The following is a 13,823-nucleotide window of genomic DNA, read 5'->3' as shown; positions in this document are numbered from 1 at the left end:
GGACTTTAGGAGACCTTGGCCTCATATGGAGCCAGTGATCATTAATGGAGAATGTGTAGAGCAGGTTAAGACCTACAAGTATCTGGGAGTGCAGTTAGACGAGAAGCTAGACTGGACTGCCAGGAAAGCACAGGGTCAACTGTACTTCCTCAGAAGGCTGGCGTCATTCAATGTTTGTAGTGAGATGCTGAAGATGTTCTATCGGTTAGTTGTGGAGAGCGCCCTCTTCTTTGTGGTGGCGTGCTGGGGAGGCAGCATTAAGAAGAGGGACGCCTCACGTCTTAATAAGCTGGTAAGGAAGGCGGGCTCTGTCGTGGGCACAGAACTGGAGAGTATGACATCGGTGGCAGAGCGGAGGGCGCTGAGTAGGCTACGGTCAATCATGGAAAACCCTGAACATCCTCTGCACAGCACCATCCAGAGACAGAGAAACAGCTTCAGCGGCAGGTTGCTGTCAATGCAATGCTCCTCAGACAGGATGAAGAGATCATTACTCCCAACGCCATTCCGCTCTACAATTCAACCACCAGGGGCAAGACATGTTAAAGTGCCGGGGTTAGGACTGAGCTTAAGTTACCACTCAATGCACTTTAGTAAACTATTTAAGAACTTTTTAAAAGCTATTTATTAATGCTTTTTGGGAGGGTGATTTTAGATGCATATCATATTTATACTGAGTTAAATACTGTATGTAATTAGTTTTGCTACAATAAGTGTATGGGACACTGGAAAAATGTTGAATTTCCCCTTGGGGATGAATAAAGTATCTATCTATCTATCTATCTAATTGTTAAGCAAAGTTTAAGGATCTGGTCTCAATTTAGAAAATTTTTTGGTTCAGCGAATTTTTCATTATCATCTCCCTTTCTCCTTAATTAATTTTTTATCCTTTCCATGACTGACAAAGTCTTTACGGATTGGGATGAACTAGGTATTAAGTGTTTTTGAGATCTGTTTATCTCAGGATCTCTTGCTTCATTTGACCAATTGTCAACTAAATTTGCACTGCCAAAAACACATTTTTACAGATACCTTCAAATTAGAGATTTCTTAAATTCCCAATTAACTACTTTTCCTATAGGTCCTGATAAAAATTTACTGGATGATCTTTTAAATTTAAAACCTTTTGTTAATGGTTCTATTACTGGTATCTATAACTTGTTGATTGATTCTAGACAAGACTTTTTAGATAAAATAAAAAAAACTTGGGAGAATGACCTTAATTATCAGATTTCTGATGAAAGATGGAATAAAATTCTTAAACGGGTTAATAAATCATCTTTCTGTGCTCGTTATTCTCTTCTACAATTTAAAGTGGTTCATAGAGCTTACATTTCTAAACAGAAGCTGTCCAGTTTTTATCCGAATGTTTCTCCACTTTGTAATAAATGCAACTCTGCTGATGCCTCTTTAATTCATATGTTTTGGTTTTGCCCTAAAATTGAAAAGTTTTGGCAGGAAGTATTTCATACCCTCTCACAACTTTTTAGGGTCCAATTTGACCCAAATCCCCTTACTGCCTAGTTTGGTATTATTGCAAATGAAGATATAACTTTAAATACTCCTAACCTACAGGTTTTAGTTTTTACCTCTCTTTTAGCAAGGAGAGCAATCTTGCTTAAATGGAAGGAGTCTACCCCTCCTACACATCTTCAATGGCTACGTGATATTATGTCTTATTTAAATTTAGAGAAGATCCGCTGCTCAGTCTTAAATTCAAAACAATCTTTTTATGATATCTGGGGACCTTTCCTAAATTACTTTTCCAATTTATAAACTTTAACAGTGCACAGACTTTTATGTATATTTTTATCTTCTCTTCTTAAGCGAATATGTTTTTTCCTCTAATTATCCATTATCATCCATCAGCTTTTTTCTTTGGTAGTTGGTAGGGGTTTGACTTTTATACATAAAAAGTTTATTTTATGATGTATGACCTATCTTTAAATTTTTGATTACAGAGTGGTATACCTTTATGTGTTATGCTATAACATTTTGATCAATTTTTATCACAATATATGAATGTACACGAGTTATGTTGAGATGTATCTATGTGTTGCACTCTGTAAATCTTGTTTTTTGCTTCTGATTAAAATATTGTAAAAAGAAAGATCGCACAGACCGGGGCAGGAATTGATCACGCAGACCGGGGCAGGAATTGATCGAACAGACCGGGGCAGGAATTGATCACACATACCGGGGCAGGAATTGATCACACAGACCGGGGCAGGAATTGATCGAACAGACCGGGGCAGGAATTGATCGAACAGACCGGGGCAGGAATTGATCACACATACCGGGGCAGGAATTGATCACACAGACCGGGGCAGGAATTGATCGTACAAACCGGGGCAGGAATTGAACTCAGACTGGTGCTGTAAAGTGTAATGCTAACAGCTACACCTACTGTAAAGCCACTGTGGTACTTGTTGCTGTAATTGTCCATCTTACAGTAGTTGTTTATCGAAAGCTGCTCCCTCATTCTAGGTCAGGATTGGCCTGTTTAAGGAGATTTACAGCCTCTCCCATTAGCTGCAGAAACCATGCGTTGTCTGGGCCGCAATGCTATGGAAGCAGTGAACATTGGGGTGTGCTGCAGTGCAGAGGGCCCGAGCACACACTTGGGATTAGTACTTGCCACAGTGTATACCTTTGGTGTCTGTTTTGTCCTGCCACTTCACACACTCCAGCCTCCGGTAAGTATTTGTAACTGAGTGTAACTTGAAGGCTTCACTGAATGTTTGATGTCTGTCTTGTCCTCTAAGTAAATAGTTCACATACTGACCGAGAGAGAGTGTGAGACTGATGACTGGTGTTACGATACTCACTTGTGAAAGTCCTGAATGCAGTGGATCTGGTTGCTGGAGTCCACAGTGAAGGGGATGCCGTCCAGACTGCGATGACACACCACGCAGGTGAAGCACTGAGGGTGAAAGGCCCGGCCCGTGGCCCGAAGGATACGCTCCATGATAGGCTGAGAACAGACGCTACACTGCTCCAGAGTGCTCTGTCCGGGAGAGAACTCCGACTCAGAATCACAGAACATTACAGCACAGTACAGATCCTTCAGCCCACAAAGTTGGGTCAAACTTTTAAACTGCTCCCTTCTCTTAAGAGTGTCTTAAATGTGCCTAATGTATCTGCCTCAAATGTTACTAAGTGTTAGCAGGAGGAGGAAACCACAGGTCCATCAGCCAGATCTCTTTGGGGAAATCAGAGGTGCAGAGGGTCAGCAGCTTTAAATTCTTTGCTGTTATTATTTCAAAGGGTCTGTCCTGGGCCCCACATGTAACTGCCATTTTGAAGAAAGCACAGCAGCAGCTCTGCTTCCTCAGGAATCTGTGAAGATCCCGAATGTCATGTTAAACTTTCACTAGCTTCAATAGGCATGGCAGGAAGTGCACTGACAGGTTGCATCAAGGCTTAGTGTAGAAACAGCAATGCCCATGAATGGAGAAGCCTAAGAAAGTAGAGGATACAGCCCAGTCCTTCACAGATAAAGTCCTGCCCATCACTGAGCACACTGACAAGAGACACTGTCACAGGAAAGCAGCATCCATCATCAAGGATCTGTCTGCATCCCGGACCCATACCAGCAAGTTCAGAAACAATTATCAACCATCAGGCTGTTAAACCAGAGGGGATAACTTCACTTAACCTCCCTCATCCTGTCACTGAACTGTTCCCACAACCTATGCATTCATTTTCAAACACTCTTCATCTCATGTTCTTGATGCTTACAGCTTATTTATTTATTATTATTACCCTTTTTTCTCATTTTTGTATTTGCAGAGTTTGTGGTCTTTTGCACATTAGTTGTTTGTTCTGTTGGGTGCGGTCTTTAGACCAGAAGACCATAAAACATAGGAGCAGAATTAGGCCGTTCAGCCCATCAGGTCTGCTCTGGGTGTCCGGATCCCACTCAATACAATACACCTGTCTATTTGCCATATCCTTTGATGCCCGAGCGATCAGGAAACGATCAAATTCCGCCTTAAATATACGCACAGACTTGGCCTCACCATAGTCTGTGGCAAAGCATTCCACAGATTCAGTACATTCTGGCTAAAAAAAAATCCTCCTTCTCTCTGTTTTTAAAAGGTCACCCCACAATTTTGAGGCTGTGCTTTCTAGTTCTGGATACCCCCATCATAGGAAACATCCTCTCCACACCCACCCTATCAAGTTCTTTCATTGATTCCATGGTGTCTCTTTTGCCTGCCAGTAGGTTGTATATGGTAATATAAATCTACTTTGATAATAAATTTACTTTCAACTTTGATCTATGGCCTCCACAGCTGCCGAGGGCCCTTCATCTCTTAGACCATAAGACCATAAAATATAGGAACAGAATTAGGCCATTTGGCCCATCAAGCCTGCTTCACCAATTGATCATGGCTGACCCAATTTTCCTCTCAGCTCAAATCTCCTGCCTTCTCCCTCTATCCCTTCATGCTCTGACCAGTCAAGAGCCTATCAACCTCTGCCTTAAATATACATAAAGACTTGACCTCCACAGCTGCCTGTGGCAAAGAAATCCACAGATACACCACACTCTGACAAAGAAATTCCTCCTTGTCTCCATTCTAAAAAGTTGCCCCTCTATTCTGAGGCTGTGTCCTCTGGTCCTAGACTCCCCCACTATAGGAAACATCCTCTCCACACCCACTCTATCTGTTCCCCCTGGTCCTAGACTCTCCACCACTATAGGAAACATCCTCTCCACATCCACTCTATCTGTGCCCTCTGGTCCTAGACTCCCTACCACTATAGGAAACATCCTCTCCACATCCACTCTATCTGTGTCCTCTGGTCCTAGACTCCCCCACTATAGGAAACATCCTCTCCACATCCACTCTATCTGTGTCCTCTGGTCCTAGACTCCCCACTATAGGAAACATCCTCTCCACATCCACTCTATCTGTGTCCTCGGGTCCCAGACTCCCCCACTATAGGAAACATCCTCTCCACATCCACTCTATCTGTGCCCTCTGATCCTAGACTCCCCCACTACAGGAAACATCCTCTCCACATCCACTCTATCTGTGCCCTCTGGTCCTAGACTCCCCTCACTATAGGAAACATCCTCTCCACATCCACTCTATCTGTGTCCTCTGGTGCTAGACTCCCCCACTACAGGAAACATCCTCTCCACATCCACTCTATCTGTGCCCTCTGGTCCTAGACTCCCCCACTATAGGAAACATCCTCTCCACATCCACTCTATCTGTGTCCTCTGGTCCTAGACTCCCCCACTGTAGGAAACATCCTCTCCACACCCACTCTATCTGTTCCCCCTGGTCCTAGACTCTCCACCACTATAGGAAACATCCTCTCCACATCCACTCTATCTGTGCCCTCTGGTCCTAGACTCCCTACCACTATAGGAAACATCCTCTCCACATCCACTCTATCTGTGCCCTCTGGTCCTAGACTCCCCCACTATAGGAAACATCCTCTCCACATCCACTATCTGTGTCCTCGGGTCCCAGACTCCCCCACTACAGGAAACATCCTCTCCACATCCACTCTATCTGAGTCCTCGGGTCCCAGACTCCCCCACTATAGGAAACATCCTCTCCACATCCACTCTATCTGTGTCCTCTGGTGCTAGACTCCCCCACTACAGGAAACATCCTCTCCACATCCACTCTATCTGTGCCCTCTGGTCCTAGACTCCCCCACTATAGGAAACATCCTCTCCACATCCACTCTATCTGTGCCCTCTGATCCTAGACTCCCCCACTACAGGAAACATCCTCTCCACATCCACTCTATCTGTGCCCTCTGGTCCTAGACTCCCCTCACTATAGGAAACATCCTCTCCACATCCACTCTTTCTATGTCCTCTGGTGCTAGACTCCCCCAGTATAGGAAACATCCTCTCCACATCCACTCTATCAAAGTCTTTTATTATTTGATAGGTTTCAATTAGGACACCCTTCACTCTTCTGAATTCCAGTGAATAAAGGCCCAGAACTATCAAACGCTCTTCATATGACAAGCCATTCAATCCTGGAATCGTTTTTGTGAACCTCCTTTGAACCCTCTCCAGTTTCAGCACCTCCTTTCTATGATAAGGGGCCCAGAACTGCTCACAATACTCCAAGTGAGGCCTCACCAGTGCTTTAAAGTATCAACACTACATCCTTGTTTTTATATTCTAGTTCTCTTGAAATGAATGCTAACATTGCATTTGCCTTCCTTACCACAGAAGCAAACTGCAAATTAGTCAGGGAATCCTGCACAAGGACTCCCAAGTCCTTTTGTGCCTCAGAGTTTTGAATTTTCTCTCATTTAGAAAATCATCTATGCTTTCATTTCTTCTACCCAAGTGCATGACCAGACACTTCCCGACACTGTATTCCATCTGCCACTTCTTTGCCCATTCTCCTAATCTGTCTAAGTCCTTTTGTAGATTCTCTGCTTCCTCAAAACTTCCAGCCCCCACCTTTCTTCGTGTCATCCGCAAACTTTGCCATAATCAATTCCATCAGACAAATCATTGACATATAACAGATCCCTGTGGAACACCACTAGTCACCGGCAGCCATACCAGAAAAGGCTCCATTCCCACACTTTGCCTCTTGCCAATCAGCCACTGCTTTATCCAGGTTAGGATCTTTCCTGTAATACCATGGGCTTGTAGCTTGTTAAGCAGCCTCATGTGCGGCACCTTGTCAAAGGCCTTCTGAAAATTGAAGTACACAACATCAACCGATTTTCCTTTGTCTATCCTACTTGTTATTTCTTCAAAGAATTCCAACAGAGATGTCAGGCAAGGTTTTCCCTTAAGGAAGCCGCACTGACCATGGCCCCAAAGTCCTCATCCCTAGCAACTGACTCCAACATTCTCCCAATCAAAAAACTAGGTAATAATAGAGATCTAGCAGATTATAAAGCTAGCAGAAAGGAGCTTAAGAATGAAATTAGGTGAGCCTGAAGAGGCCATGAGAAGGCCTTGGCAAACAGGATGAAAGAAAATGAGGATGTGATTAAAGACATTGATACAGAAAGAGCAGCAGATGTAGTGTATATGGATTTCAACAAGGCATTTGATAAGGTACCCCATACAAGGCTTATTGAGAAAGTAAGGAGGCATGGGATCCAAGGGGACATTGCTTTGTGGATCCAGAACTGGCTTGCCCACAGAAGGCAAAGAGTGGTTGTAGATAGGTCATATTCTGCACGGAGGTAACCAGTGGTGTGTCTCAGGGATCTGTTCTGGGACCCCTACTTATCGTGATTTTTTTTAACTGACCTGGATGAGGAAGTGGAAGGATGAGTTAGTAAGTTTGCTGATGACACAAAGGTTGGGGGTGTTGTGGATAGTGTGGTGGGCTGTCAGAGGTTACGGTGGGACATTGATAGGATGCAAAACTGGGCAGAGAAGTGGCAGATGGGAGTTCAACCCAGATAAGTGTGAGGTGGTTCATTTTGGTAGCTCAAATATGATGGCAGAATATAGTATTAATAGTAAGACTCTTGGCAGTGTGGAGGATCAGAGGGATCTTGGGGTCTGAGTCCATAGGATACTCAAAGCAGCTGCACATGTTGACTCTGTGGTTAAGAAGGCGGACAGTGTACTGGCCTTCATCAATCATGGAATTGAATTTAGGAGTTGAGAAGTAATGTTACAGCTATATAGGACCCTGGTCAGACCCCACTTGGAGTACTGTGCTCAGTTCTGGTTGCCTCATTATAGAAAGGATGTGGTAACCATAGAAAGGGTACAAAGGATATTTACAGGGATGTTGCCTGGATTGGGGAGCATGCCTTCTGAGAATAGATTCAGTGAACTTGGCCATTTCTCCTTGGAACAACAGAGGGTGAGAGGTGACCTGATGGAGGTGTACAAGATGACGAGAGGCATTGATCGTGTGGATAGTCAGAGGCATTTTTCCAGGGCTGAAATGGTTGCCACAAGAGGACACAGATTTAAGGTGCTGGGGAGTAGGTACAGAGGAGATGTCAGGGGTAAGTTTTTTACTCAGAGGGTGGTGAGTGTGTGGAATGGACTGCTGGCAATGGTGATGGAGGCAGATACATTAGGGTCTTTTAAGAGAATTTTGGATAGGTAAGTGGAGCTTAGAAAAATAGAGCTATGGGTAAGCCTAGTAATTTACAAGGTGGGGACATGTTCAGCACAACCTTGTGGGCCGAAGAGCCTGTATTGTGCTGTAAGTTTTCTATGTTTCTATGTGAAGAGCAAGAGAATAAGACATGAGCAAATAGGACCTATCAAGTGTGGCAGTGGGAAAGTGTGTATGGGACCAGAGGAGATAGCGGAGGTACTTAATGAATACTTTATTTCAGTATTCACTATGGAAAAGGCTCTTGGCGATTGTAGGGATGACTTACAGCGGATTGAAAAGCTTGAGCATACAGACATTAAGAAAGAGAATGTGCTGAAAGCATCAAGTTGGGTAAGTCTCTGGGACCGGATGAGATGTACCCCAGGCTACTGTGGGAAGCGAGGGAGGAGATTGCTGAGCCTCTGGCAATGATCTTTGCATCATCAATGGGGATGGGAGGGGTTCTGGAGGGTTGGAGGGTTGCAGATGTTGTTCCCTTATTCAAGAAAGGGAGTAGAGATAGCCCAGGAAATTATAGACCAGTGAGTCTTACTTCAGTGCTTGGTAAGTTGATGGAAAAGATTTTGAGAGGTGTAATATGATTAGGAATAGTCAGCATGGCTTTGAGAAAGGCAGGATGTGCCTTACGAGACTGATTGAATTTTTTGGGGACGTGACTAAACACGTTGTTGAAGGTAGAGCAGTAGATGTAGTGTATATGGATTTCAGCAAGGAATTTGATAAGGTACCTCATGAAAGGCTTATGGTAAAGAAACATGGGATCCAAAGGGACATTGCTTTGTGGATCCGGAATTGGCTTGCCCACAGAAGGCAAAGAGTGGTTGTAAATGGGTCATATTCTACATGGAGGTCGGTGACTAGTGGTGTGTCTCAGGGATCTGTTCTGGGACCCCTTCTCTTTGTGATTTTTATAAATGACCTGGATGAGGAAGTGAAGGGATGGGTTAGTAAATTTGCTGATGACACAAAAGTTGGCAGTGTTGTGGATAGTGTGGAGGGCTGTCAGAGGTTACAGCGGGACATTGATAGGATGCAAAACTAGGCTGAGAAGTGGGAGATGGAGTTCAACCAAGATAAATGTGAGGTGGTTCATTTTGGTAGGTCAAATATGATGGCAGAATATAGTATTAATGGTAAGACTCTTGGCAGTGTGGAGGATCAGAGGGATCTTGGGGTCCGAGTCCATAGGACACTCAAAGCTGCTGCGCAGGTTGACTCTGCGGTTAAGAAGGCATACGGTGTATTGGCCATCATCTATCATGGGATTGGGTTTAAGAGCCGAGAGGTAATGTTGCAGCTATATAGGACCCTGGTCAGACCCCATTTGGAGTACTGTGCTCAGTTCTGGTCGTCTCACTACAGGAAGGATGTGGAAACCATAGAAAGGGTTCATTTACAAGGATGTTGCCTAGATTGGGGAGCATGCCCTATGAGAATAGGTTGAGTGAACTTGGCCTTTTCTCCTTGGAGCGATGGAGGATGAGAAGTGACCTGATAGAGGTGTATAAGATGATGAGAGGCATTGATCGTGTGGATAGTCAGAGGCTATTCCCCAAGGCTGAAATGACTAACACAAGAGAGACAGTTTTAAAGTGCTTGGGAGTAGGAACAGAGGAGATGTCAGGGGTAAGTTTTTTATGCAGAGACTGGTGAGTGTATGGAATGGGCTGCCGGCAACGGTGGTGGAGGCGGATACGATAGGGTCTTTTAAGAGACTCCTGGTTACGTACATGGAGCTTAGAAAAATAGAGGGCTGTGGGTAAGCCTAGGTAATTTCTAAGATATGTACATGCTCGGCACAGCATTGTGGGCCAAGGGACCAGTATTGTGCTGTCGGTTTTCCATGTTCTATGTTTCTTACCACTAACTGGCCTATAGTTTTCTTTCTTCTGCCTCTCTTCCTCAAAGACAGGAGTGACATTTGCAATTTTCCAGTCTTCCAGAACCATTCCAGAATCTATTGATTCTTGAACGATCATTACTAATGCCTCCACAGTCTCTTCAGCCACCTCTTTCAGAACCCTGGGGTGTAGACCATCTGGTCTAGGTGACTTATTTACCTTCAGACCTATCAGTTTCCAAGATCTTTCTCTTAATAATGGTAACCTCACACACTTTATGCTCCTTGAACCCTGGAACTTTCACCATACTGCTAGTGCCGTCCACAATGATACTAAATAGTTACTCAATTCATCCACCATTTCCTTTTCTCCCAATACTACCTCTCCAGCATCATTTTCCAGTGGTCCAATATGCACTCTCGCCTCTCTTTTACGCTTTATGTATCTGAAGAAACTTTTGGTATCCTCTTTAATATTGTTGGCTAGCTCACTTTCGTATTGCATCTTTACTTTCTTCATTATTTTTAGTTGCTTTCTGTTGGTATTTGAAAGCTTCCCAATCCTCTAACTTCCCACCTATTTTTGCTCTATTATATGCCCCTTCTTTGGCTTTTATTGTGCCTTCTCTTGTTAGCCATGGTTGTGTCATTTTGCCTTTAGAATACTTCTTACCCTTTGTTATGTATACCTATTGTGCCTTCTGAATTGCTTCCAGAAATTTCCGCTATTGCTGTTCTGCTGTCATCCTTGCCAGTGTTCTTTTGCAATTACATCTGGCCGACTCCACTGTCATGCCCCTGTAATTTCCTTTACTCCACTGTAATACTGATACATCTGCCTTTAGCTTCTCCTTTTGAAGGGTGAAGTCAATCGTATTATTATCACTTGCCTGAGAGGATATTCCCACATCCCAAAGACGTATGTGTTGGTAGGTTATCTGGCTGCTGTAGGATGACTGTTAAGGTGTAAGCGAGTGCTGTCAGAGTTGAGTGGAGGATGGGTTAGAACACAGAACACTGCAGCCCCTACAGCTCACAGTATTATGCTTTGTGATCAATCTAAACCTTTCCTCTTGCATAACATTCCACATTCCTGTTATCCATGTACCTGTCTCGTAATCTCTTAAATATGCTTGGCTGGGCATTCCACTCACCTACCACTCTGTGTACAGAACAGACCCTGGCATTCCTCTAACAGCTTCCTCCAATCACCTTAGAACTATTCCCCTGATCTGATACTGATCTTAGAACTATTCCCCCGATCTGATTCTGATCTTAGAACTATTCCCCCGATCTGATTCTGATCTTAGAACTATTCCCCCTGATCTGATTCTGATCTTAGAACTATTCCCCCGATCTGATTCTGATCTTAGAACTATTCCCCCGATCTGATTCTGATCTTAGAACTATTCCCCCGATCTGATTCTGATCTTAGAACTATTCCCCCGACCCATTTCTGATCTGAGGAAAAGGTCTCTGGCTGTGCATCCGATCTATGGCTCTTTCTATCTTCTACACCTCTCAAGTCGTCTCTCACCCTCCTTCACCCACCAGGGAAAACCCCAGGCTAACTCAACCTCACCTCAAAAGACATGCTCTCCAATCCAGGCAGCATCCTGGTAAATCTCCTCTGCACCGTCTCTAAAGGCTTCCACATCCCTCCTACGGTGAAGTGACCACAAAGTCCAACTTTCTGCGCATCCACCATTGTTCAATGATCAGGACAAGCAAGCAACATTATCTTCAGTACGGGCAGAAAGCTAAACTTATTTAATAAGGCAAAGGAAGACATTCAACAAAGATTCAATTAAACGTGATCAGACAGTGATCAAACTCTAACAGCATGTTTCCTAGATGAGGAATGATGCAATGAGATTGGGCAACGTGACAATTCCAAACCGGTAGATTGAACAAGATGGGGCAATAGTAAAACGGATGAAAGAAAACAGAGGTCAATAAAGTACAGAATATACCCTTCATGGAAAGAGCTTGAATTACCACATAACATCTGAATGTAAATGGAAAAGAAAACCAAACAGGGACAGGTCATTCACCCACGGTGTACAGTACAGGAACAGGCCATTCACCCACAATGTACAGTACAGGAACAGGCCATTCACCCACAGTGTACAGTACAGGAACAGTCCATTCACCCACAATGTACAGTACAGGAACAGGTCATTCACCCACAGTGTACAGTACAGGAACAGGCCATTCACCCACAATGTACAGTACAGGAACAGGCCATTCACCCACAGTGTACAGTACAGGAACAGGTCATTCACCCACAATGTACAGTACAGGAACAGGCCATTCACCCACAATGTACAGTACAGGAACAGGTCATTCACCCACAGTGTACAGTACAGGAACAGGCCATTCACCCACAATGTACAGTACAGGAACAGGCCATTCATTCACAGTGTACAGTACAGGAACAGGCCATTCACCCACAGTGTACAGTACAGGAACAGGCCATTCATCCACAGTGTACAGTACAGGAACAGGTCATTCACCCACAATGTACAGTACAGGAACAGGCCATTCACCCACAGTGTACAGTACAGGAACAGGCCATTCACCAACAGTGTACAGTATAGGAACAGGCCATTCATCCACAGTGTACAGTACAGGAACAGGCCATTCATCCACAGTGTACAGTACAGGAACAGGCCATTCACCCACAACCAGGCCATTCACCCACAGTGTACAGAACAGGAACAGGCCATTCACCCACAATGTACTGTACAGGAACAGGCCATTCACCCACAATGTACAGTACAGGAACAGGCCATTCACCCACGGTGTACAGTACAGGAACAGGCCATTCACCCACAATGTACAGTACAGGAACAGGCCATTCACCCACAACCAGGCCATTCACCCACAGTGTACAGTACAGGAACAGGCCATTCACCCACAATGTACTGTACAGGAACAGGCCATTCACCCACAATGTACAGTACAGGAACAGGCCATTCACACACAATGTACAGTACAGGAACAGGCCATTCACCCACGGTGTACAGTACAGGAACAGGCCATTCACACACAATGTACAGTACAGGAACAGGCCATTCACACACAATGTACAGTACAGGAACAGGCCATTCACCCACAATGTACAGTACAGGAACAGGCCATTCACACACAATGTACAGTACAGGAACAGGCCATTCACCCACGGTGTACAGTACAGGAACAGGCCATTCACCCACAATGTACAGTACAGGAACAGGCCATTCACACACAATGTACAGTACAGGAACAGGCCATTCACCCACGGTGTACAGTACAGGAACAGGCCATTCACCCACAATGTACAGTACAGGAACAGGCCATTCACCCACAATGTACAGTACAGGAACAGGCCATTCACCCACAATGTACAGTACAGGAACAGTCCATTCACCCACAGTGCACAGTACAGGAACAGGCCATTCACCCACAATGTACAGTATAGGAACAGGCCATTCACCCACAATGTACAGTACAGGAACAATCCATTCATCCACAGTGTACAGTACAGGAACAGGCCATTCACCCACAGTGTACAGTACAGGAACAGGCCATTCACCCACAATGTACAGTATAGGAACAGGCCATTCATCCACAGTGTACAGTACAGGAACAGGCCATTCACCCACAATGTACAGTACAGGAACAGGCCATTCATCCACAGTGTACAGTATAGGAACAGGCCATTCACCCACAGTGTACAGTACAGGAACAGGCCATTCACCCACAATGTACTGTACAGGAACAGGCCATTCACCCACAGTGTACAGTACAGGAACAGGCCATTCACCCACAATGTACAGTACAGCAACAGGCCATTCACCCACAATGTACAGTACAGGAACAGGCCATTCATTCACAGTGTACAG

The 13,823-nt window shown here is 44.6% G+C and overlaps 1 protein-coding gene across 4 annotated transcripts in view; it reads right to left on the bottom strand.

Moving 5' to 3' along the window:
- lpp (LIM domain containing preferred translocation partner in lipoma) overlaps positions 1-13,823 on the bottom strand; it is a 565,002-nt gene that overhangs the window by 17,233 nt on the left and 533,946 nt on the right. For all 4 annotated transcript variants that reach the window (XM_059991268.1, XM_059991276.1, XM_059991259.1 and 1 more), the window contains exon 8: positions 2,829-3,007. In XM_059991268.1, the coding sequence (XP_059847251.1) occupies positions 2,829-3,007 (179 nt within the window). The remainder of the gene's footprint in view (positions 1-2,828; positions 3,008-13,823) is intronic.

This window comes from Hypanus sabinus, chromosome 2 (genome assembly GCF_030144855.1).
Source record: "Hypanus sabinus isolate sHypSab1 chromosome 2, sHypSab1.hap1, whole genome shotgun sequence".
NCBI classification, from domain to species: domain Eukaryota; kingdom Metazoa; phylum Chordata; class Chondrichthyes; order Myliobatiformes; family Dasyatidae; genus Hypanus; species Hypanus sabinus.
This window is presented reverse-complemented; position numbering and strand designations above follow the sequence as displayed.